The 25,196-nt window shown below is 36.9% G+C and overlaps 1 protein-coding gene across 3 annotated transcripts in view; it reads right to left on the bottom strand.

Moving 5' to 3' along the window:
• ATRNL1 (attractin like 1) overlaps nt 1–25,196 on the bottom strand; it is a 435,468-nt gene that overhangs the window by 103,342 nt on the left and 306,930 nt on the right. For 2 of the 3 annotated variants that reach the window (XM_033066084.2, XM_033066086.2), the window contains exon 27: nt 13,646–13,753. The exons of the other annotated variant lie outside the window; for it this stretch is intronic. In XM_033066084.2, the coding sequence (XP_032921975.1) occupies nt 13,646–13,753 (108 nt within the window). The remainder of the gene's footprint in view (nt 1–13,645; nt 13,754–25,196) is intronic. 3 annotated transcript variants of the gene reach the window in all.

Here is a 25,196-nt window from a genome sequence, read left to right on the forward strand (position 1 = left end):
GAAAGAAGATGATTCCTTTATGATGGGGTTGAGAATTTCTAATTAGTCAAAAGAATGCACCTATTCCAAAAAGGAGGTGCCATCTATTTACATAAAATTTTATTACAATTAAGAAGGGTGGTCAGGCTATTTCAGAGAGGATACTAGCAAAGAAATACTAGCATGTCCTTAAAAGAGATGATTTTTAACACTGGGCTCACTTAAAATGCACCTGTAAACACAAATAAGAAGATTATAATTGATGTTACCAAAAAGAAAAAAAAAAGAAAGAAAAAAAAATAAAGCAAACAAAATCTGATGTAGGAAAATTTTTTCTCATTTAGTCTTTGTAATAGGTACTAGTCTTTGTAATAGGTACCTGAAATCGACTTTCTCTTTTGTTTCTTCTTTGAAGAACTAAAGTAGCATTGCCAATTTGTACTGTACAGAAAGCAGCTTTAGTACCCCTTATCTTCAAATTGAACTCCAGCCAAGGCATCTTGCACTAAAAACAAACAAACAAACAAACAAAAAAACCCCCCAAAAAAAAAAAAAACAAAAAAAACCCCAAAACAGGATACCTTCTATGGTCAATTATTGCTCTTCACATAAAGTTCTTCTGCAAATTTGATGTTAAGTGGGCTCTGAGCTTTAGTAAACTTTTCTGGGTTAGTACCATTTTGAACTTGCCTAATTTACCACAAAGCTTGTAAAACCAAAAAGACATCAAGAAACCCCACCCCAAATTTATCTCACCAAACAAATAACTTGTAATTCCCAACTGTGTTTTGTAACTGCACATGCACTGCCAAAATTTAAATAATGTTTTTTAAAAAAATACTATATAGTATACAAAGGTACACATTGCAACTGCTAAATATAAAAGCCAGGAGAAAAGGAAAGGAATTTAGGGGTTGGCATAAGAGAAAAAACTTGGGAAATATTTCTTACCAGTATCAGCAGAAAAACAGACACTGAGCATTCTTACATGATGCTACTGAAGGAAGTGCCTTTATAGCAGTTCTTTGATTAAATTAACATCAAAACTTTTCCAGCTCTTGCAAGGATTTTATAGCCAACTTTTTTCCACACATACAAAAGAACCTGAAATCCTGAGCAACACAGATTTTGGGTTTTGCTCATGTTTTACATCTGGTTGAGTCAGTAGAGAAATAATGAGCTGGGGAAAAACTTAAATTGGATACAGACAAGTCCCCAGGAACAGAAAGGGATACTGGGAACCGAGCAATGTCAATGAGAAAATGCTGTCATCTTTGGCTGGTCGTGGTGATTAAGGGAAATTCCTGATCTCTAAAAAAAGGCAAGGGTTACACACATCTTTAAGAAAGGCAAGAAGGAAGACCTCAGGAAATTCAGACTGCTTAAGTTAACCTGCTCCCCACCATCCCTGGGAATACTATGAAGAAAATCCCTCTAAAAGCCCTGTCCGGGCTTGTGAAGGACAAGAATCTGACTAGGAATAGCCAGCATGGATTTATGAAAGACAAAGTTTGCCTCACTGACCTGGTAAATCTTGGTAATGGTATGACAGACTCGGAGGAAAACAAGGCTGGATGGTGTTAACTTTGACTTCAGCAAGACTCTCCAAAAAAATCTTCTATTGTAACTTTGCAAACAAAACAATGACATAGAGATGGTTTAAGCATTAGAAGAAAAGCTTGACAGTAAGGGATTTGTTCAGTCTAAAAAGGAGAAACCTAAGTTGGGATCTTTTGCTGACTCTGGTAATTCCATCCTTTTCTCACAAGGATAAGAAAATGGGTACTAGAAAGAAATTTCAAGAAGGGAGATTCTGATGAGATATTAGTAAAGGCTTTTCACAGAGAGAAGACACAAATTTGAACAGGACCCTGTGAATTTGCAGGATCAGCTTCCTTAATAATACTCACAGCAACATCAAATAATCTCACCAAAGGTGGCTTAACTGTGCTCAAGGGTTTGGCTCATCCCCAGTCTCTTTGATTGATGTATGACTACAGAAGGTTCCTTCCACCCTAAATTATCTATGATTCTATTGTGCATGATGAATGCTATTTTCTAAAGATTAGATTTACTGCCTAATTCAAATTCAGTAAGTGAAAATATTGAATTTCAGCTTAACATGAGCTCTCCTAACAAGGATCAGTTTCTTGGTCCTATTAATGTGAAGTCTCTAAAATGACTGATGAGAAGATGATCTCTAGTGCTGTAAATACTCAGCTAACAAATAGCTGCATTTGTCTGTCAGAAGGGCTCACCTTGTAACAAACTTATTGTTCATAATGTTAGAACAGAATGGTGCTTGGAGAAGATCTGCCTACTAGGGAAAAGCTGGTTGGTTAAAGATGGACAAGACATGTGAGCAGGGGGAAGCATGTGGCAGACCCTACAATTACACAGATGTACCAAGCAATGACCAATTATAACCCATTGTAGAGAAGAGCTTTTGAATTTCTCTTTCAGTCCCAGCTCTCATTAACCACTTCTGAATAATGCTTTCTCCTCAAGCACTTCTGAATAATGCTTTCTGACTTTCCCAGCTGATTTAAAATTGTTGCCCCACAAAATGAGTTGATTGCACTACTTTCACCTCTTAATGGCAGTTTCAGTTCTGTGATATACTTGGACATTTTAAATCCTTTGAAAAACTGTCTGAAACAGAGTAATAGACACACCTCAGCAGCAAGGGCTATTACAGAGATTGCTGCAAAAACATCAGCTCTACCCTTTGCTTTCTAAAGAGTATAAATTCAAGGTTTTATACCTTATCCTCAAGATACTTAGTGGCTAAGATGGCATAACCAAAACAGTGCCTAAAGTCTGTAATCAAACCTTTATCTGTTTGTTTGCTTGTTTTCCCCCTCATCTTGCACAGTAGAACTTTTTGGAACAAAGCCAATCCCAAGTATTACATGATATATAAGTTTTTTTGCTTAGGTCAATAATGTTACTGAAATATTAGATGGCTGGCAGACTTTCACAACCCCCCTATCCTTTATCTCAAATCCTAGACAAGTTTCTCTGACTTTGCCCTATCACATAAATTCAAGCCCAAATGTATGTGTAATAAACAACAAACCCAAAGCATGACATCACACCCTAAATGCACTGGATTTCTGCCATTTCCAGTTGTGGATGCCAACGGCTGTAGGTAGTGCACGTGTACCTACACTGTCTAAGTGCTCCTTTCAGTTCTCTCCCTTTTCACCTTGAGCTACTACATCTTCACAGAATTAAAACTCGCTAATGAGACAGACATCTGGGTTAGTTTATTTAAATAATTCTTTAGTTATTTCTTTTGTAGAGTAGTTGCAAACTGGTTATAAAGTGTTCCTAGATCAAAACATGCTGCACATTGCTGTCACTTCAATGAATATTGTCCATGAAAGTATTCTAAATAGAATGAAAAGAGATGGTCTATCTGTTCTGGAGAAAAAGAAAATGGAAATGTTCAGATTGTAGCACTTCTTCTTCCATTTAATTACCAGGAAATGAGAAAGCAAAAACATTTTTCAATTTTAAAAAAACCTATATTTCTGCAATTACTGTTTATTTAACCATATACACAAATCCACTATTCCTCAATAAACCATCAGAGTATGTAGAGTATTTAACTACTTTCCTTTTAATGGTACACTGGCAGATCTATATTGTGCTGCATTAGGACCTGGTGCAGCTCTACCTTGAGTTCAACAAGTGAGTGATGGGAGAATATAAATCAAATAACATTAATTATCAATACCTGAAGGTACAGAGAAGACAGTTGCCTTTGGATATTATTTTTCATGTTTGTCTAACTTAATTTATAAGAAAGCAGTAACATTTTCTCTTTAAAAAAATTATATATATATAAATATATATAAATATATATATAATTTCAAAATTTCCTTCATGAAAAATAAATTACCAAGAAAGACACACTTTACAGCATCCATATGCCCAGAGGGAAATGATCTCACTGGATCTCATTGCCAGTGTCAGTGACTCTTGGTATATTTAGTGGTGATCTTAAAAGATCGTCCTGCACTTGTGTGCTTGGTGCTGCAAAACATAAATTATATTTGTGAGTCATTGGATAATGCTCTTTTCTGCACATAAAGTGACATTTAAACATGTTCAGAAGGGCATATTTTATTCCTTCTGATTCCTACAACTTGAAATTTTTCTCAATATAAAATAAATTGCTTGCCTACTTTCCCAACAGCACAGTGACTTTTCCTTTAATAACCAATAAGCTGTTTGTAGAAAATAATAACTATTTATTAACTCCAGCTGGTTCAATATTTGTACATCATTTTTAAAGGGCTAAACAGTTGAGACAAGAAGCTGACAGCAAGTACCTCTATAAACTTTCCAGTCTCTTACTGAAAGCTGGATAATAAAGATAAGAAAAAGGTCATTTTGCCAAGGATATAATACAAGGAATGGCACTCAGAAAGGCAAAATTCTAATAAGATTAATATATACCAAAGATGAAAAAAAGGAAAATTTTATTTCTTACTTATCTGTTAAAAACTTTACTGCTTCTCACTAATGAACAATAATGTTTTACAGGCTTTGTTATAGGAAGCTCTAACAGATTTGTAAAGTACACTACATTTATATCTGGAAGTGATCACATATCACAGATACTGCTGATTTTTAAAAGGAGATAGCCCTGATACAAACCCAGTGTTCTTCCCAATTTCACTGCAGTCTAACTGCCTTTTAAACTTCTACTTTACTGCAGTGTTTACTTTATTACAGTGTACCATTCACAATCTTTTGATCTTCAGAAGAAATTGCCCAAGGAGAATGTTCCTTCAGTACCATTAAAGAATCATACCCCATCGGGCTGTAAATCCTGATTGAGCCCATTCATTTTTCAAATTCCAGAATCTTTCTCTGTTATGAAAAAATAATCCTTCAGATTACGTATTACTGAAATTAACACCTTATACAATGTTTCTACCTCTGCTTTGCTAAAGTCAGTGATCGGAATCCACACCCTAAAACTCACATAATCAGCCTCAAGGTTTATTTGAAAATTTCAGTTACTCACACCAAAGTGATCCAGTCTGCCTGTAAGCACTCACACCTTCCTGAACAATCAGGGAAAAACCAGAAACTGCCTCTCACAACATGCAGGGGAAAAAAATTACTTTTCTTCAGCACAGGAAGGACATGGACCTGTCAGACTGGATCCAGAGGAGGGGCACCAAAACTACCAGAGAGAAGGAACATCTCTCCTGAGAGGAAAGGTTGTGAGAGTTGTGCTTGTTCAGTCTGGAGAACAGAAGGCTCTGGGGACAAGAGCTGATAAAAAACGTGGGGATAAACTTTTTAATAGGGCACATAGTGACAGCAGAGGAGTGGGGTCTCATAGCCTACCTAAAAAGTAACAGGATTCATACATTTTCCTTGAAATTGAGCCACCATGCAACCAGAAATTGAAGAGTTAGGATATCTAATGCACAGCAGACAGAACCAAGTAGGAACGTGCCTGCTGGGTTGAATAGTCATGGAAAACACACTGGATGTGTTGGATGGCACTTTGGATGGCTCTCTGAAGTTTGGGTGAGGTTTGCCCTGATGCCAGGGCAGGGACATTGCCTTCTATGTAAATAATTCATATTCACTTCAGGCACAAACCCAGTTTGATAGATGCTATAGAACAATAAACCTTCAGTGAAAACTGGCATAGCTTACACGATTGCCTAACATGCAGGTTGCCAAGATCTGTGAAGAGAAGCCCAGGCAGTGCCCTTGGCCTGTGTCTGCTGCCAGACACCTTCAGTGGTATTGGAAGGCAGCACTGAACCTTGAGTAGGGAGCTGGAAACAAGCACGAAGGTAAAGTCTCCGAAACACAGCTGAGGACTACAAGTTGCTAAATATCAAACAGCACCCTCCAGCACCCAGTTCTACCTGGAAACATGGGAAATGGCTGATTAGAGGATGTGGGTTCTGTGCCTATTTCTTTCCCTCTTTCCTTTTAAAGACAGAAATGTCCTACTTTAACGATAAGAAATAACTGCTGGTCTAAAACCAAAGGAGGTACCAAGAAAATGCACATAACGAAGAGCACCCAGTCAGAGAATGGCATGTACAAATGAGCTGTACAGAAAGGGCCAGTAAACACAAAAATATTCCCATCTATGTGCTTTTTATTTATTCTGATAGCTAAACTATTTCTATGTTTTACAATGTTCAGTTTAAATACTTTTGGAGATATCTTATTGTCATGGATTTCATATCCAAAGGCTAGATTGCCATGACCAAGCCTTGTTCAAGAAGAATCCTAAGGGTACTTATAAGTATATAAATATTGCTTTGCATTTGCTGAATTTTGTACCTGTCTGCTTTATGAAATAAGATGTTGCAAAAACTGGATTTATTAAAAGGTACAGTGCCATTATTCATAACATTTACAGACACATATAAACACTTCTGCTTGAAAACAATCAGAATAATTATTTTGATACTCTGGATTTGCAATTATGCATAATACATTGATTTAAGAGTTCTCTTCACAGCACACCAATACCACCGAAACACCTACACTTTGCTGTGTAGCCAAAAATCCTCCAATTGAGCATGAAATTTCTTTGCAATTTTGTTCAGCACAAATCATATATTTCTATCAAAACAATTTCTGTAGTCATCTGATTATGCAGTACATGTGCCAAATACATTTTTATCACAAAAACTGCACAAAATCAGGTTCTCAGAACTAATTGGGAATTTACAGATCATACAGCTCACACTGCAATAAGCAAAGGCTTTACTCTCTTGTTAGGGTGAAATATTAGGACATCAGCCTCCATCCAGACAAACCTCCTATACATCATGTCTAAAGTATTCTCACAACACCTGTTTGCCCATGAGGACAGAAATAAAGAAGCAGAGAAAAGAACATAGGGATTAAAAATATTTTTTGCACATTTAGAGACTGGGTACACTTTAGAACTGATACAGAATTCTTAAGAACTTTAAATTAAGGACTCAAGCAAAACATCAACAGGTTTTGAGGTTTGAGTGTATATTTTAGGAATAAACACACAAAAAATACAATCTGTATGAAAAAAAGTGGCTTACTCTAGGCAGCATTTCTCAGATTATTTTTAGCTTTCCCATATGCCAGAGAAGAAAAATGCTCCTCAGAAATCCTAAAATATTGCTAATGTAATTCTGTGCAACAAATTGAACATCTACATGTTTTACATTGATTTAGTATACACAACACACACAAGAATTATAGCTGTGACCAGTATGCATGAGCAGCTGGGTGAGGAGTTTGTTCTGACTCATAGGCTCCAAACACTCACACATTTCTAGACATACATTTTAAGTGAAGCAACAAAAATCTTATTGAAATGCAAAGATATTTAACTGGGCAGAGCAACCCTGTTGGGTATAACCACTGAATGAGGAGAAAATAGTGTGAAATCTAAATCTATTTCATGAAAAACTTCATGTAAGGAAGGAGGTGGTGCAAACTGAACAACGCCACTTTGGGGTAAATGCTTTTCTCAAGTGGAAGAACCATCAGATGTGAATTTTGGTGGTATAACATCATAAAAAACACACACAGTGTGAAGCAATCATTTACAAAGAAGAAAAAATACTTGAAAGTAGGGTTTAACATAAAGTGATGCAATAGCTCAGGAGAAAGTTTTCTGGATGAACAGTAGTGAGGGAGTGGCAGAGAGGGCAGTGAGCCATCAAGGTCAAAGTGTAGCACAAGATGATGGAGCTCTTGAGGCAGTGGACAGCAAATTTAACATGATGTTTGAGCAGTACAGAAAAGCAGAAAATGGGATCCAGTACAAATTCTCCTCTTTAGTGTCAGGTGTGATATCTGACTAAATTTCTCTGAGATCTAGTAGTCTAGGATGCATGGATTTTGAAAGACTATAAAAAATGGCAATACACTTGTTAAGACAAAGAAAAAAAAATTACATCATCAGTACATACTTCAAGGAGAATATTGAAGCTATTCCAAAAAGGATGGAGATCATGTTTGGCAGACTTACAGTCAGGGAGAGGCTGGGGTCAGAGATGACTTAACAGTTTCTGATCTTGCAAGAAAACTGAGGATGTAAGTCAATGAATAAAACAGCAAAAATGAAAAAAAGCATCATAAATATTCAGTAACAGAAATCTAACGTTGCAGTGAAGGTAATTAAGGTGTTCAAACAACAGAAATGGAACATTTTCAGAGTCTGAAGAAGGAAGAGCTAGGGAGCAATCAGAATATCAATAAAGGCAGAGCTGAAAGGAGGTATCTAATGCAGCTATGGTACATGGTACCTGAGAAATGTTTGTCCATCCTCCTCTGAAAAGCTTCCAATAAAAGAAATTCCATCATCTCCCTAGGCAATTACTTTCAGTGATTCAGCTTTATTATGAGAAGCTTTTCCTGATACCTTCCTAAACCTTCCCTACTACAATTTAAGTCCATTACACTTTTGCCACCTGCAGTGCATGCAAGGAAGATTCTGCCCTCCTGATTGCTGTTTACCTTTTGCATATCTGCAAGTTATTATTTGGAGTCCTTTAAACAGCCTGCTCCAGTTTCTTTGAGTTTTTATTGTAGTTATATTTTCTAAGTCCCTGCTCACATTGTTCTCATCTAGATTCTCTCTCCTCTGGTCCCCCTTGAGCTACAGTGAGCAGCTCAAGACTGTGACATGACTTTTCAGTAAGTTTGATAGTTCCTGTTTTCAAATACATATTGCCTCTATGGTCACTGGAAACAAGGTGACCATTTGAGGGAAAATTTCACCATTATCTACAAAATTATTCTTCTTTTGCAAGGGCAGTGAAACTATCCTCTGATATTGAGACTAATATTAGGAGCTGAGCATATCAAGAGGAAAGCTGATGATCTGTACCAAGGAGTTGGGAAGAGCCAGTTCCTTGGCAATAGACATTATGTCATCAACACAATGCAGGTGCAATGCTGATGAAGCATGCAAATAGGTTTATTTTGTTCAAAATACGGAAGGCTGCATTTTCAAAAATTACTCACTGATTTAGTCAAATTATATAAGAAAATGAACTCACCTTAACTAGATTTATTTGTAAACCAAGGTAAAAAGTCACTATTGGCAAGAGAAGCCAGCAGCAGAAGTTATTAATATATACTACAATTACTCAAACTCCACAAATCTCTACTACAGGATTTTAATGTGTTTTGGTAAATTACTCTGATTTCCAGTAGCCATTCTTTTATAAAATGACAGCTGCTGGTGTCAGTGCATACCTTCCAATTATTTACTCAAATAAATGACAACTAATGGCCAATATTGGCTTCATACTTACCAAAGTCCTGAAATTCAAAACTTTTTCAATGCATCATAAGTATTACTCACTAAAGAACATTATTTGCTACAGAAAAAAATACAGATTTTGTTTGAAATTCAAAATTTTTGACACTATTGTACCTTGTCAGAAGCAGAGGATGGTCTAATATCTATGACAACTCTAGGGGAAATGCAGTAATTAGATGGGAAAATGTCTGAAAGATCTACTGTGTGCTTTTCTGAAGAAATAATTATGAAATAACATAGATTTGAAAAAAAAAATATCCAAGTGATACCACAAATATATCAAAGGGATGATCATCAGCAGCAGTAAATGTGCACTTGGTTCTTCTACAGGCAGTAACACATTTGTCTTTACTCCAGCAGATGCAGTACAGTAGATGCTGCTGTTCAGTCTTTACGTGACCAGATATGAAGCATTTACAGCAGTGTCCACCTTATCTTACCTAAAGAAATAATCTGTCCCCATTTCCAAACAAAAAAAAACCAAAAAACCAAAAACCAAAAAACCCCAGAAACTAGGCAGAGAAGAAAAAATATTTTTTTTTTCCTTCTCAATTAATGTACAGATTAACTTAAATCACTGTCAGCAGCACAGCAGAAGAAAATCTTCAAAAGTGATTTACATTTTAGGGGAAAAAAATTTTGCCTGAAGGAGGTTTAGAATATGAAGATAGCCTAAATGATTTAGCTTTTGGTATATACTGAAAGTAAAAAGCAACCAAGTCTGGAAACAGTTCAGATGTCTGGAAAAAAGAAATGAAAGGAATAAAAAACATTTTAACACTGAGGGCATTGAGTGCCAAGAAGCTCAGCAATGAGTATCTATTGATCTATGATGCTACTTTGATTTTTTTTATGATTCTGGTACTGGAAAAAATTATGATGGTATCACAAAATAGCTAATATTCTCAAACTCTCTGGACAGGGTGCTTCTGCTGTTTTCTGGCTCTACCCTTAACAGCCTGTGCTATGTTCTACTGTTGGCAAGGGGCCCTTGGGAATTCTCTCTCTCATTTTACCTTGCCCTGGGTCACCAGTGACTCACCAGAGCTGCAGTGCACTGTTCCCCTCTTGGGATCCAGAAGGTCACTGCCTTCCAGACTTCCCTTCCCCTCCTCCACCCCATGGATTTAGATTGCTCTTGCTCTCCCAGGAGGGAGTGAGGAGTGTCCTGCCTCCAGCTACACCTTCCTTGTAAGGGCTCACCCACACTTCAGCACTTCCAAGCAGCACAATGGAAATCATTAGAGAACAGATGAAGATGCACATTAGGATTAGGATGGGTTAAATATCATGAATATCATGGCAAAACACGAGTGGGTATTGCTTGGTCCATTTAGAATTGGGACACAAATCCTATCAGTATCATTAGCAAGGCAGTGGTTGGTGTGATACAGGAGAGAAGGAGGGCAAGGGAAAAACTAAATCTGCTTTCCTTTGTGTTAAGTTTAAACCAACAATAAAACATTTAAGAGTTGTTATAAAGCCAACACGACAGAATGGATAACAAGAGGAGACTTGTTCATGTAAAAGGTGGCCTGTGGAGGTAAAAACTGAAAAATAATGTTGTTAAAATGAGTAAGAACAAAGGCTATTGCCAATGCCTAAAACCCCACTCAGATAGCAAAGAGGAGGAATATGATGCAGATTAACATTTTGAAGGAGTTAATATTGCGATACAGTCATTTTGTTGGCAAAACATTAAGAAAGATAGACTGATTTATAGAGACTCCAAAAAAAAATAGCTGAGGTGCAACTCTCCTCTCTAGTGTTTTCAGGATTTTATTTTAATCTGTTGCAAATTGCTGCTAACTGAAAATAGGCCCAAATATTATCAGTTATATTGTAAGTATCTAAACTAAGCAGCCATTTCAAGTACAGTATTTATACTCTTGGGGTTTTTTTTAATCTTTTCTGAACACTGGGTAAAAAATGCCTTGCTACTGCAAACTAAACCTCTACAGTGAAACAGCTGCTATGCATATTTACAAATAAATGTAAAATATTAACCAAAGAGCAGCCTGGCATTACCATGTGCAGTCATATGAGTACTGCCATGTACCAGAGCATCAGCATTAATGTAGAACACGAGCTGCACAAAACCTCCACCACGTGAGGCAGGTGACATCAATGAACAGCAGCTTTATTGTGCAGCTGAATGGGGGACTTGCAGCAAAGTCTGCAAGAGTTCAGTGACATTGCACAGTGCCCAAAGGGCCCAGGGATCAATGTGGTGTCACTGGAAGTGTCAGAGTTATTACAGCGTCAATAAAAGTATAACAACAATGTCCAAAGGACCAGGGAGTAACACACGATGTCAATTAAAGTGTGAGGAGAGGGAATGCAGTGCACCATCATCAAAATTGAACCCCTGGTATATCAGGGCAAGATCTCTGCAATGCCAGCAGAACATTCTGAAGTTACTGTATATTCTCATTTTTTCACAAAACATCTTTAGCTTTAAGCCTCTCAATGTGCATCAGACATGACAAAATTACTAAAGCAGTTTAATGATTCTAAATTAATAAAAAAAATGAAGTTTACATCCTGAAAATGTGTAACCTGGATTGGCCTCAGTCCAAAAGACCAGAATATGAACAAATGTCAACTAAAACTTTTCGTGTCTTTTCACAAAGAAGCTTCATACAGTCCCTTCATTTTTACAGAATATATACGAAAGGACAATCAATACTTATATTCATTTAATCCTCAGCACAATGCTTTTTTTGGATATAGATCAGAGTATTATAATTCCAAGGAAATCTTGAATGGACTTCATTCTGTGTATAACTATGCATTAATTAAGAAAAAACCACTGTGGATGCTGAGTTCTAAACAATTGTTAGAAAACGCTTGGCAAGGAAAAAAAGAATGTAATAAAAACTGTAAAATATAATTAAAATATTTTAGGATCTACCTCTTTTAGTGCTATATAAAAGACACAAGAAAGAAAATGTAGCAATTAAGTTGTGATGTTTGCTTCTAAAGTTTAATTAAATAATCAGTATGTACAAAATTAGAATGTAGATGCCTCATCGTCCACTCACTGCCTCCATTTGAAAAGAAAACAGAAAAAAATCTTCTCAGATACCAGTGCAGAGACAATGAAATCAAATTGCAAAAAAAAAAAAAAGAAACTTTTAACTTTAACTTTTAAGTGCAATATATCCTCAGCCTGAGGAGCTGAAGAGGTCTCCAGTTCCAAGATAAGAGGAGACAGAAGGAAGATGGTTTTGGCGAAGAATGAGAGGGGTATACTATCAGGTCAGCAAATAACACTGCTTCTTCAAAGAGATATGTCATTTTTACTCACCATCTGTTCCAAATATTTAAATTGTGACAGTAAGAACAATTGGGGTGACTTCCTGTTCAATAGCAGGACAGAGCACCTCACTTTGATAAGTACTCAAGAGCAGAACCTTTTCCTTTTGCTATGCTTTTGTTTTCCACATTGCTCATTCTCCATGAACCTTGGAGGTTTGATAGATTGCATTGAATCTTCCATTGAGATTGGTTATTGAGAAAAGAAAGAGAAGGTTTGAATTTAATAAGAATTGGTAGCAATGAAGAGTACAATCTTGAAAGATTTCAGAGCTAGCACACCTCATTCCCAGGTCCCACCATAAATAGGGTGAAGTAATAACTGTAAACAAAATATTGTAAATAAAGTTAAAGGAGTAAAGGATCACCTCCCAAAAGCTGAACCTAGATTAGATATTCATTATTATCCAAACATTGTAATTTTCCCCCTATTTTCAGGTGAAACTTCTAGAATCCATTTCATGCATTATTACCCCATTCCAATATCATCTTGCTTTGCATATTACTATTTCTTTTCCAATGCACTGCAATTGCAGTAAAAGAGTGCAGTAACGTAGCCATCTCCTACAAACACAACCATGCAGTACAGTCTGGATGCTTTAAACCTCTGTGTATAAAAAACCACTGACTTTTTACTCTAAGGTGCTTTAGTTAGTTTGTTTGTTTGCTGTAATGTCTGTTAATTAAGATAGATGTTAACTAGATGGCACTGTGTACTTGAAGGACTGAGCATGACATTTGCTGCCTCCTTAATGCCCGAGTCCTGCATTCCTTCAGCTCACATCCATCACAACAGGACTGCCAGGTGAGCTGACTGTCACCCCAGCCCAGGCTAATGGATTCTCCAGCGGCTTTTGCTACAGCTTGTGTCATGAGATTAAAACTCTGTGCCTTGGAAATGACAAAACACACATAGCTGAGACTTGTCAGCTCCAGGTAATCAGATGCTGCTTGGTTTCAGAAGCAGATGCAGATGAGACTGGCAATATAAATATGCAAATCACAATGGTCCCTTGTCAGCACCACTGTTCCTACCTCTAATGGCCCTCGTAGAAAGTCTGTTTGCTCAGCTCCTACTTCCAGTGCTACATCGACAGAAGCAAAGGGGCGGCTGGCCATCTGCTGTCGCTCCCGCATAAGTTGCTGATGAGGAAAAAATGACGTTTGAACAAAACATTAAAAAATGCACCAGATATCAGTCTGCCCTACTATACCTCCCATTAAAACATAAGAATGCAAACAGCATGCACACAGTGATATTTGTGATATCGAAGTGAGAAAGTCATATTAAATCATAATCATCACCATCTATATTTACTCGAGAAATGAGCACAGAAGGTTATGATGCCTACAAATGGCCTTTTAGCTTGAACTCTGACAAACTTTCCAAATTAAAGCTTCCCTAACTGACTGTTCTCTCTAAATAACTTTGCTATTTGTGTAAGTTGCAAGCAAATATAGGAAATGGTTGGTAAAAATAGTTGAAGTCTAATTCCACTGATAATGCATGCATTACAACCCCTGCCAAAAACAAGTCCACTTGGCCTTCAAATTTTCATATTTCATAACTAAGCCAGATGGAGTTAATAGTGTCAGGACTCAATTTTATGCAGGATCTCTCCTGCCGTTACTTTCATATGAAGAATAATGTGTCAGGATTGGGAACTCTGCACCACTATATTAGAATACACTCAGCTATGCTCACAGAGCTTGTATAATCCCTTCCAATCATACCAGTGTGCACAGAAGTCCCAAGTAAAACCACAGAGTTAACTCATATTTCTTCCTCAGTCTGTAATTATAATGCTTATTAAACCACAATGAATAAAAATGATGACCAGCAGTAGATATTACAGATCTTACTCCACTGGTTCAGTGCAACTAATGAAAGCATTATTAAATATTTAAGGTGAATGAGTCGTGCAATTCAAGTGGTGTGTTCCTTCAGCTGAACAGGATGTCACAGCATCTTGAAGAGACAAAACACTTGCAAAAATGATTTATTAGAGAAGATCTGTTTCATTTTCCTAACATTTTTCTCCCTGTTATCTCTGGAAAGCTTAAAACATTAGAAAGTGGTATCTGAATGTAAATGACACTAGCACTGTGACATACTGCTCATAAAAGCCTTTGAAATAATAAAAGGTATGCAAGCAAATATTTGCTGGCAGCTTACTAATAAACACTGTTGATTTAAGATCTGTTACAAAGCAACAAACTCATTTTGTAGTGCTTCTTATGCATTTTGCCTCGACTTGCATTTTAAGATTTTCCATAGAAATTTAAAGACATGCTTGTAACATTAAAATCAGAACACAGCAGTTGCCTGTCAGTGCACAGCCAGTCCCTTCCCAAGGCTGGATTTTATAGCCATGCCATGTTTTTGTCAGCAAGCACCTGCACAAATGGGCTCCCAGTATATCACACCAAGAGGGCCATCAATATGTCTGTGGGCAAAACTGCACATTTTATATTGAGAATAAATAAAAGCCAAGTATGAATATCTAGATGGTTAAGAATTATGTTTTTAACCCTTTACTTCAACCTGAAACTGGTCATCTCTGTCTAGGATTTACATAAGCATTGATTGATTTGCATCAATGCAATTTACTAATAGATTTTACTATGACCCTCCAGTCCTACAACAATTTAGCAAAAACATAAAAGTATAAAATACATAAACATAAAGTATAAAATACTGAGTCACTACATCCTAAAATTACTATATGTGCCTCCTTTTCCTCTTAAAATAACAAAAATTAAAGAAAACAGTGTTACTAGAACAGTCCTGCCACATGGAACTCATTACAGTATTCTAAGTCTGCAGAGCTAGTGGCAAGTGCTTACTTTTTAATGGGAAACCAAACAGTGTTTTAAGCAAATTGAATAGCTTGGGGAAAATACTTGAATTAACAGAACAACCTATGCTCCATATGCACATACTACCCTTTAAAAGATTTATTTAATGCAGATGATAAATAAATGTATTTTGATATGTTCTCTGGTTTTTAAGGCCAGTAGGTTTCTTCCTGTTTTCTCCTGGTCAGGCATTCAGCAAAACCTTTTCATTCACAAGACAGTCACTGTAATTTTGATAGTCTGCCATTTGAAAAGAGTGCTACAAAGATTCTTAATTAGCTCTGTAAGCAAGAATGAAAACTTTAAAATGTTTGGTTGCTCATAAAGCGCTGCTGATTTTGGCAGCAGAACACTTGCCCATCAAAGTGCTTCCCTCAAAACATTGCTGCTTTCCCTTCATCTTTTTACAGCTCTCTGAAAGGTGCAGGATAGGAAAGGAGATGCAATGAGGAGAAATACAGGAAGATATTGTGATGTTTAAAATCATTTTGAGGATGGAAAAGTCACTGCCTTCCACGATCTGCAACTGTCCATGTACCAATATTGGGGCAAAGTTCTAGAACTTCCAGTTATGGAGAATTCCTGTACCTCACCCACAGGGCAAAGAACATGGAAACTCTCTGAACATGCATTTCATGAGGAGAGAAAAAGCTCTTCCTTACCTTCTCAGCAAAGAAATTAAAAAAACCCCCACAAAACAACAAATTCCCCCCACAGATTTCATCACAACTGAGGCAGAATAAACATGGGATAGTGGAAAGTGAAACTACAATGCTGTTACTTTTATATACTCATGTCCAAATAATTTCCTGAATTAAAAAAAAAAACCAAACAAACCCACACTTTTCCAGTAATTAGGGATATTCACTTGGAGACATCAGATAAGCACATAGTATTAACATGTGATATTTGAATATTTTATCACAAATTTAATCTATAGCATTCAGAATGCAAGCACATCTCTAAATATTCTCTTTAAAGTATGGAAATTAAAAATATCATTTTCTCAGTATAGGGTTGAGAAATTCAATGAGTATTTATATTTGACTGAGCAGACAACCAGTTTCAAGTTCTATCACAATTTTAAATCTCATTAAGTACAAGATTATTGACAAGATTATTATTTTGCAGCAATTCCAAGGTATTAATTTTTATCCTACTGAAGAATTTTCATATAAAATATAGAATTATAGCTGTCTTCAGTGAAAAAGAGTAAGATGCTAGGGCACTATAAATTAGGTCAATTTCTCACTCAACACCCACATAATTTTAAAACATTTTTTCAAACCCCAGCCATTTTGGCATAAGAATTTGCCTATCATGGAAATCTCAGCTGATTCTGCATGACCACATAAACATCCTAGACTGTAGATTATGATAATTTTGAGTTTTGGTGTCCTAGTGAAATAAAGGTTTTGAAATGGGATCTGCTTTCCCATCTAGAAGTTTATCTCAAGAAAGCAGTTGCCTGGGAATGCAATTCAATTTTACCATTGATGAAAAAAATTCTCATGGGGGATACTACTCCTCTGATCAATGCAGTTTGGAGTAAATTAAAATGTTCCATGGCATCTTGTATGCACTATAATAAGGAAATGTATTTGTTGCAAAGTTCTGACTAAAGTAGAAATGTTTTGATATTTTTTCTCTTGGTTGATAACATCACTTTCAAAATATTTTAATGCCTATATTGTATTCATGTACAATAAAACATTCAATGCAAAATACATATTACAGTGAGTTAACATTAACAGAGTACAATATTTCAGCAAGCTCAGGCTGACATGTTTCAAGTCTTTTGTATTTTAGGAAATGTTACCAGTTTGCTTCTTTTTAGTTTTTTTTTTCCTCTTTAAGACTTGCTCTCTCATGTGGAATTGGATGCTATTCTCTGACTAGCACTGCTTTTCTGTGCTGTTCACCTTCCAACATAACTGCCCTGGAAAAGCCCTAATTGGAAAAAAATCTAATAAAGTGCATGAGTTGTTAGGAGCTAGGACAGGGGTGCTTTCTCTTTGTTATACAGTAGCAGACATTCTTGAGAGACTGATAGGTTAGGAGAAAAGGATGAGGCCATTTTAGTGCCATAATAGCATGAGCAGAGCATTCCTTTCAGAGATCTTTCTGTTGCTGTTTGGCGCCTCTGACGAGCTCCTGTAGCCCACGGAGTGAACCATGAAGGGTGCACTGACCAGTGTGCATGTCCAGGATCACGGGGAGCTGGACACTGGGGTAGAGAAAGAGGTGGCAAACACCAGAAAAAATGTTCAGGAGGCTTCTGACTGCCAAACAGAGCCAGGAGGTCCCAGTACACTGCTCCAGAAATAAGGCTATGGCAGGAAAAAAGTGTTCTATAATTTTAACAGCAACAACTGCTTAGGTTTTTTTTTTTCGTTTTTCCTCCTTCACATCTTAGATGGGTTTGTTTTTCTTCCTAGATCACATCACTATCAACGTGGTACCAGGACATGTATGACTTTTGTCAAGGTGGGAACTGAAAACCAGGAAAATGCTAATTCTGCAACTCTCTGAAAACTGTCTAGTTCAGTGCTGCACAACCTTCCTAGTGACAAGGATTTTCCAAATGTCTAATTTGAAATTCCTGTTCTGCTTATTCATCCTGCAGCTCTGACTTGTCTGCAGTTACAACTTGGTCACCTCCTTTGCTGCTTCTGTACTGTCAGCTGCTGATGTGAGTAACATCCAAAGGCTACAACAGAAGCGTTAACAAAGCCACGCATTCAATCCGAGTTTTATAGGAAAAGTATTTGCAAGGAGAAAAAAATGTCAAAACTTCACAGAGCTGCACAGACGATTTCCTGATCACACTGCATTTGACAAGCTCCAAGACTTGAAAAAATTAAGACTGTATGTAAATGGACAGCCCTGCAAAACCAGAGCCTCTCTAAACAATGCAATTTACCCATTAACTGAATATTCTTGAGGGTTTTTACTGCCACCTCCAATCAACAGAAGTAACTTACATGGACTTACACACATTTTAGTTAGAAACATAATTTAATTCTCTTCCCAAATCTTAAGTTCTCATTTTCAAACTGAATTATATATAGTGATATTTTAATGAAGTTCTGATCATTCATTTTAACTTGCACAAGGCAAAGCTTGCCTTCTCTGTAAATTTTCTCATTGTAACTCTTGGTGTTGAAAATCTCTTCAGATTAAATTGGCTATTTATATGGCTGGAAAAGAGAGCAATTTCTCATTTCCATGTAGAATAAACTATTTGACTTGGTTAATTTCCAAATCAGCTGCTTTCATTGGAAAGGCAGATCGCTATCATTAAACTTTTTTGCTGGGTTTTAGGTGAAATAAGCTCACCATTCCATGACTGCATGAGGTACAGTGATTTTAAGAGATGGATAAAAGCTAGGAGAAACCAAGCAGCAGGAATAGCTATAGTTCTGACAGCAGTCTGACAATCTGAACTCAGTCATTCCCTCCATCATGAACTTCCTAAACAATCATTTCCCTCTGCCTCATTTCCCACCGTGCTAAGTGGAAAGTGCCCTGACACAAGAGTGCATTCAGGTAGGCAATGAGATATTACAATGATGGGCATAGTATAACGTGCTATTTGCACTGCAAAATAGAGTCTGTGGAAACTTCCTGAGATACCAGGGCCTGTTCCATGGCACTTTCTTTGAAAATTGCCTGAAGAACAGGTGCTCTGAGGCGTGTGCAAAGGTCTGTCATGGGAAAAAAATGAGAGGAGTTATACTTTTTGTCCTAGCTTTATACTGAATAAAATGAAGGGTTATTTAAACTAGACATAGTCCAGCAAACAACAGCTAAGACATACTTAAAATACAGTGTACACATCCCCAAAAAATAACAGTTCCAAAAGGTCAAGTTTTTATGTATCCCTTTTGGAAACCAAATACCAGTCGTCTGCAATTTCCCTTGAACAAATCAAAAATGAGAAAAAAAGATGAGCCCTGAAAAGGTCATTTTGTTGCTAGATCCAAGGAACAGATATTTAATGTATTGCACATTAGCAAGCAAAGAGCAAAATGTGAATCTGCTGTGACTTCAGCTTTTGGAACTTTTTGATATTGGAATAGAATTCCCATCTCTAGAACACTGAAAGTGGAACTCTGGGTGATGCTCATTTGCCAGTAATTTATGGGGGATCATGTTACAACAAAGTTGTGTTTGATCCTTCGTCTTTTTTCCCTAAAGAATATTTTGGCATGGGGAGATTTTTTGGGTGCTAAGAATCAATAATAAACTCAAAATTCAATTTCCTGCTTTAAAATTTAAGAAGTGCTGAACAAGACCTAATCCCATTATCTCTCACTTGGATGACAGTGAATCCATGTTGCACATTTACACAGATCTGTAACCACGAACATTTTAAAGTTTCCTAAAGAGGTACGTAAGTCTTTCAGTAGTCCTTGCTAATCCCAGAGTTGTGCTCTTATCCTTAATCGAGTGGGGTTAAAAAATCCTTTCAGCAAACTGTTGAATATTTTGCTGTTAGGTAGCACAATGATTTTCAGTTGACAGAATATTTCTAAAAATGCTTGTTCTGCAAAGTAATTCTGTGTACATAGAAAAGAGCCAGATCAACTAATTATAGATGTAGAAATGCTTCCACAGAAGACATTCTGTATTTGCTTAAGGACAGTTGTTTATAAGTGAATATACTAAAATATGTCTTAAAATTATTTCAGAATATGAAACAGTCAAGTATCCTATGGTGTAAACTATCCCTTGGAACTCTGTCATCTACAATGGTGCAACATAAATAATGATTTCAAAATGTCTTCTAAAGAACTTTTAAAAACATAACTACCATTTTTATGAGTGAAACAGTCACAGTGTGAAACTTCTTTCAAATAAAAAAATCAGCCTTTCCTACCAACGTTGTTAAGCTATGGCCTTTTGACACGAGGCACTGTGAATATTATCCATCATTACCATAACTGTTAAAAACCAGCTTTAGTGACTTATCTTCAACAACAGATGTCAAGCTGGCAAGTCCCAGCTCTTCCTAAAGTAATTCAAATTGCTTTAAAGATAGCAAACATGTTCTAATAAAGGAAACTGAGTTTAAATGGTAGCCCATGAGATCACTGGGTCCACCCCTGTGCCTTGGTCTGACACAAGGGCAGTGTGATCATGATTCTTCTGGCAGATGTATGCTTTTTAAAAAGGCCACAGTGGTAGAGGTTCCACAGTCCCTCCAGAAGTTCAGGGCACTGAAATTAAATCTCCATGCTGAAATTTAAGCCAATTGTTTCTTGTATTGTCTGCAGTGGAGACAGTTCTCTGCCTGCAAGTGAGGAGAAACCTCTCCCAAAACTCTTGTGTGCTTTACAGGAGTTCTTTATAAATCTGGAGTTTCCATTCAACCTTCTCAACTGAAAACAAACGTGGGTATGTAAATGTTATCTCACCACTCCTGCCCCCATCTTCAGTGCTCCCTTCTGTCTCTTAAATCAACATCAGAATCAGATCCCTGCAGAAGCCCACTCAATGCACCTTTCCCTTATTACAATGAACAACTTACATCCAACAGCTTCAAGAATACACTTTGACATTCACTTCCTATTTGTCTAAAAGGCCTGTTAATCTGTTGTATCAAGAAATTGGGTTTGGCTTCACACAACTTGTGCTTGAAAAAAATAACATCAAATGGCTCACTTAGCTTTTTTCTACATTCTTATAGATCATGTAAAAATCGTTTATCCCAATACTTTCCTAAGAATTAATGATAACCTGGTTGGTGCCTAATTGTCCAGTCCTTTCTTTGCCCTCTTCTTTTCTTAGATAGGAATTATCTCTTGTCATTCCTGAAATCTTGGAACCCTGACAGGCTCTGGAATCATCATCTGGAATCAATTATCTACATATTCTAAAATAAATGTAACCAGTTTTTGAAATCTGAAAATATTTAGTAAGTGTTCTCCTACCCATTTTTGTACTTTAACGCTTGAAATTGTACCTCATTTTCACTGTGGGTACTTAAGAACTTTTTTAAAGAGGCCCTAACTAAAGCACTTTTTAAAGTAGTCTGTTTCCCAGCACAGAGAAAGTCAGAAAAAAAACAGTGTACGTACTATTACTTCAAAGAGAAGCTAAAGTGCAGGAAATGTATATCTTAATTTGCAAACATTGTCAATGCATTTTTAACCTACATGACACAAAAAGGGTAGACTTTGGATTTGTTTCTTCTGTGAACTGATGTGAAAAGTTGCAGTCCAAATTAGAATGACTGAATTGGAGCTAGGCCAATTTATAAAAAGCTGAAGTGTCTGAAATGTACCTGGATCCCAGGCCCCACAGTCCCTTCAGGTGATCAAAATATTCAGATTTTCTTTCCAGATGACATTGAATTCAAGGCTTACATTTATTTTTCTTTATTTTTTAATGAAACCATAACATGTACAAAAATTAGAAAAGAAATAATAATACTGAGTAGGAAAACTGGGCTGTGCTCCAGCAAAGGTGAAGTTTGCTTTATTACTGCCTCTAATTCTTTAAAACCATCTATTATTTGAGATTACTGGTACATAGATAAAGTGACAATGTACATTAAACTTTTTAAGTGCAGCACCACTGGCAATCATAGAACTATCCTAAAGTGATCCTTTAGAAGCTCCTTAAAGCACAAATGACTTTACCATTAAGGAAGCTAAACTGGTGATGTACCATGACTGACTGATGCCTTTAAAGGCTTTCAAGCTTTAATCTTTGGAGTATTTAGCAAATAACCATCATTGTCACTGCCTTGCAAAGGGGAGCAAGAAGAGGTACCTTGACCAGTGCTCCTGCCTGTTTCAGCCTGGAAATGCCCTGACCCACATGAATCCCAGGGAAAGGAGATGAACACTGCAGTGCTGCTGTCTTGGCTGAGTAAAGGCCATCTATACAAACCTTACACATTTTCACCCTGTGTTATCAGGTTTCATTAAAAATGACCCTCATTTTTAGCTCAACCCCTGCATCCAGTAGAAGTTTTACCACCCAGTATTTTTCACAGAAGCCATTCAATTACAAATCATTAGCAAAGACACAGTTTTAAGTGATAGCCAAGATCAGAAAAAAGTCTGGTCACTCTGAATGTGCAGAAATTCCTTATAACACATCCCATTCACCTGGCATTTTCAGTGAGAAGGGGTTTGGCTAATCAACACAAAACTAGGATACTCATCTGAAATCTGGGTGCTAGCCAAAGCAATATTCCAAACTTCACAGATTTGCTCACCATACGTGGAACATTTGGGTCAGCAAGAATTTGGCACGCACTGCTGGGGGGAATGGGCACAGCCAGCTCACGTTGTGCAGGGGAGCAAGAGGCTCAGAAACTGATGCAGTTCTGCTGTTTGATCAGAGTGATAATGTGAATTAAAGCAGCTCTCCTTTGTTCACATTGCTTCTGTTTGAAACAACTGATTAAGCAGACATGAGATGCTACACTTTTGATGGGGTTGCTCAAGAACATTTGAACAGGATAAGCTGATGGAAAAGCTTTTCACTCCTGTTAGAGAACTAAGAAATCAAGTCCACTGAGCATCCCTTACCAAGAAACCAAGGAACCAAAACAGTTTGCTCTGAGTTCAAATATCTTGAACAGGAAAGTACAAAAATCAAGAAACTGCTGCAAGCAGAAAGTTTGAAACTTGTAACATTTCTATGGAGAATTATTTTAAGAGTTGAATTGCTACCTGGCAAGCTAAAGGGATAAGAACCTGTCTAATCTCCTAAAATATTTCAGTCATATCAGAATTTCAGAAATAGAGAGTTTTCAAGCATTAACCCCACCAAAAAGTTTAAAATTCAGTTCTGAAATAAGAAGCATAACACTAATTCCAAGAGACTACCTGCTATCTGTAGCAGCAGAAGTCAGATTGGTATTGTATTAATTTTAATAATTTTGTGCACAAACCAGCTGCTAACAAGGAAATCTGACTTTCCCGGTACTGTCCCTACAAGGGATTGCACCAGCCTGTGTGTGTGCATACACTACAGATAAAAAGAAATAATGTGAAGAAGTTAATCCCTCACTCCTGCTACACTGAGACTTTCAATATAAAAGTGACAGAGTGTAAATCAAAGCACCCTGGCATTTTGAGCTCCAGTCAGAATGTTTCAAGAGAGAGAAGTGGGACGATTTAGAGTTCATCAATTATATCACATCAAATTAGCCTCTATCACAGGCTTGGCTCGACAGCTTTCATCTATTTTAATTTACAACAGAGAGGACAGCCAAGTACAGGATTGTGGCAATGACACAGTCAGAGGGAAGCACAGCACTTTTGTGTCACAGGAATGGAAGGCTTGTCTGAACAGCCACTTCAGCTGGGTCAAACACTCCAAATACATTTAGTTTCTTTCATTTGCTTTGATCCAACACCCTCATCCTCATTGCAGGAAGCAATGTACTCAACATATTTTCAGCCATTCTGCAGTCACTGTCTTTCTACAGACTCTCTTCTGTATACATCCACCTTACACAGTGATTTACCTTTGCAGTTAAATCCTTAAAATAGATGAGTGGAATGCTATTGTAGCTGGATGTGGTTAGGACACAGGACAGCTACCTTAAAGTAAAAACACCATCAGTAAATTGTTAGAATTTGCCTTCCAACTGACAGACTTTAAATTTGAATTTGCCATGGTTATTTGAAGACACTGACAGTGCAATAACTTAAATCACAGTGAAGCACAGGAAAGCACTGAAGGACCTTACACAGATGTTACTTCACAAAACATTTTATATTAAGAATTCATCCCTTTGCTATGGATATGATCACAAGCACTGTGCATCATTTAAATTGCTATTTAGAGGCTTAGACAGATTCAGACAGAAAATGGGCCTGGTGTTAGCACTACATAGTGGGGAATTTGCACAACAAGGATGAAAAGCCAGCTTTACTGTTTCTACCCACAGTAAATCCTAAGAAAGAAACAAAAAGAACAAAAAGACACTTTACCACACATCATTTGGTTTCCCTCTTCTCCTAAAACCCTTCCTTTTTTTAAGACAGGAAAATGAAAGTAGGAATTTTTAAATACATGTATTGCAGTGATTAGCTCACCAGAATGAGGAGGGACTTCCAAAAGTGTATCTCCACATAGTCTCTGTGCACATTGGAATTACATGCACATCATTTTTACCTGCTTTCCTCTAATATGGCCCATTTCCAAATTAAATACTGCAAGCTTTAGGCAAGTCAAGGTCATCTTTCCCATTCCTTTACTTCCTTTCCAAGCTTGACTTTGCTGGTAGGATTTTAAGTAGTGAATTTCTAATAGGATTTTTATGGCAGTCTTAAAGGGTTTTTTTAAAATAATTGTATCAGATTAAAATGCTTAGGGACAAATAAATTATCAGAATTTCTGGCTGCTACTTTTTAAAAACTCTCACGTGATATTAGGAGTGATTAGTTGGAGCAAAAACTTAAGAGACAGTATTATCTTTTACCTGGAATCTTAATTGGTTCCTTTTTATATGCAGTTTGTATAAAGAAAGAATGAATACAACACAATATATTCATGATGTTCCTCTTACAAAACTGAAAACATCAGACATTTTTATATTCTGTAACAGTATGTCCCTTTCTGCATAGGAATCTTTTACCTGCATTAGAGAGAGCCCTACATTTTTCAACAGTGTGGACTTGTTTTCTGCTATTGTTTCCAGCTGGATTAGTTTAAAATGTCAAGGAACTTGCTATGTGTGAAGTTTTTTTTTTATATG

The sequence above is a fragment of the Catharus ustulatus genome, chromosome 8 (genome assembly GCF_009819885.2).
Source record: "Catharus ustulatus isolate bCatUst1 chromosome 8, bCatUst1.pri.v2, whole genome shotgun sequence".
Lineage (NCBI taxonomy): Eukaryota > Metazoa > Chordata > Aves > Passeriformes > Turdidae > Catharus > Catharus ustulatus.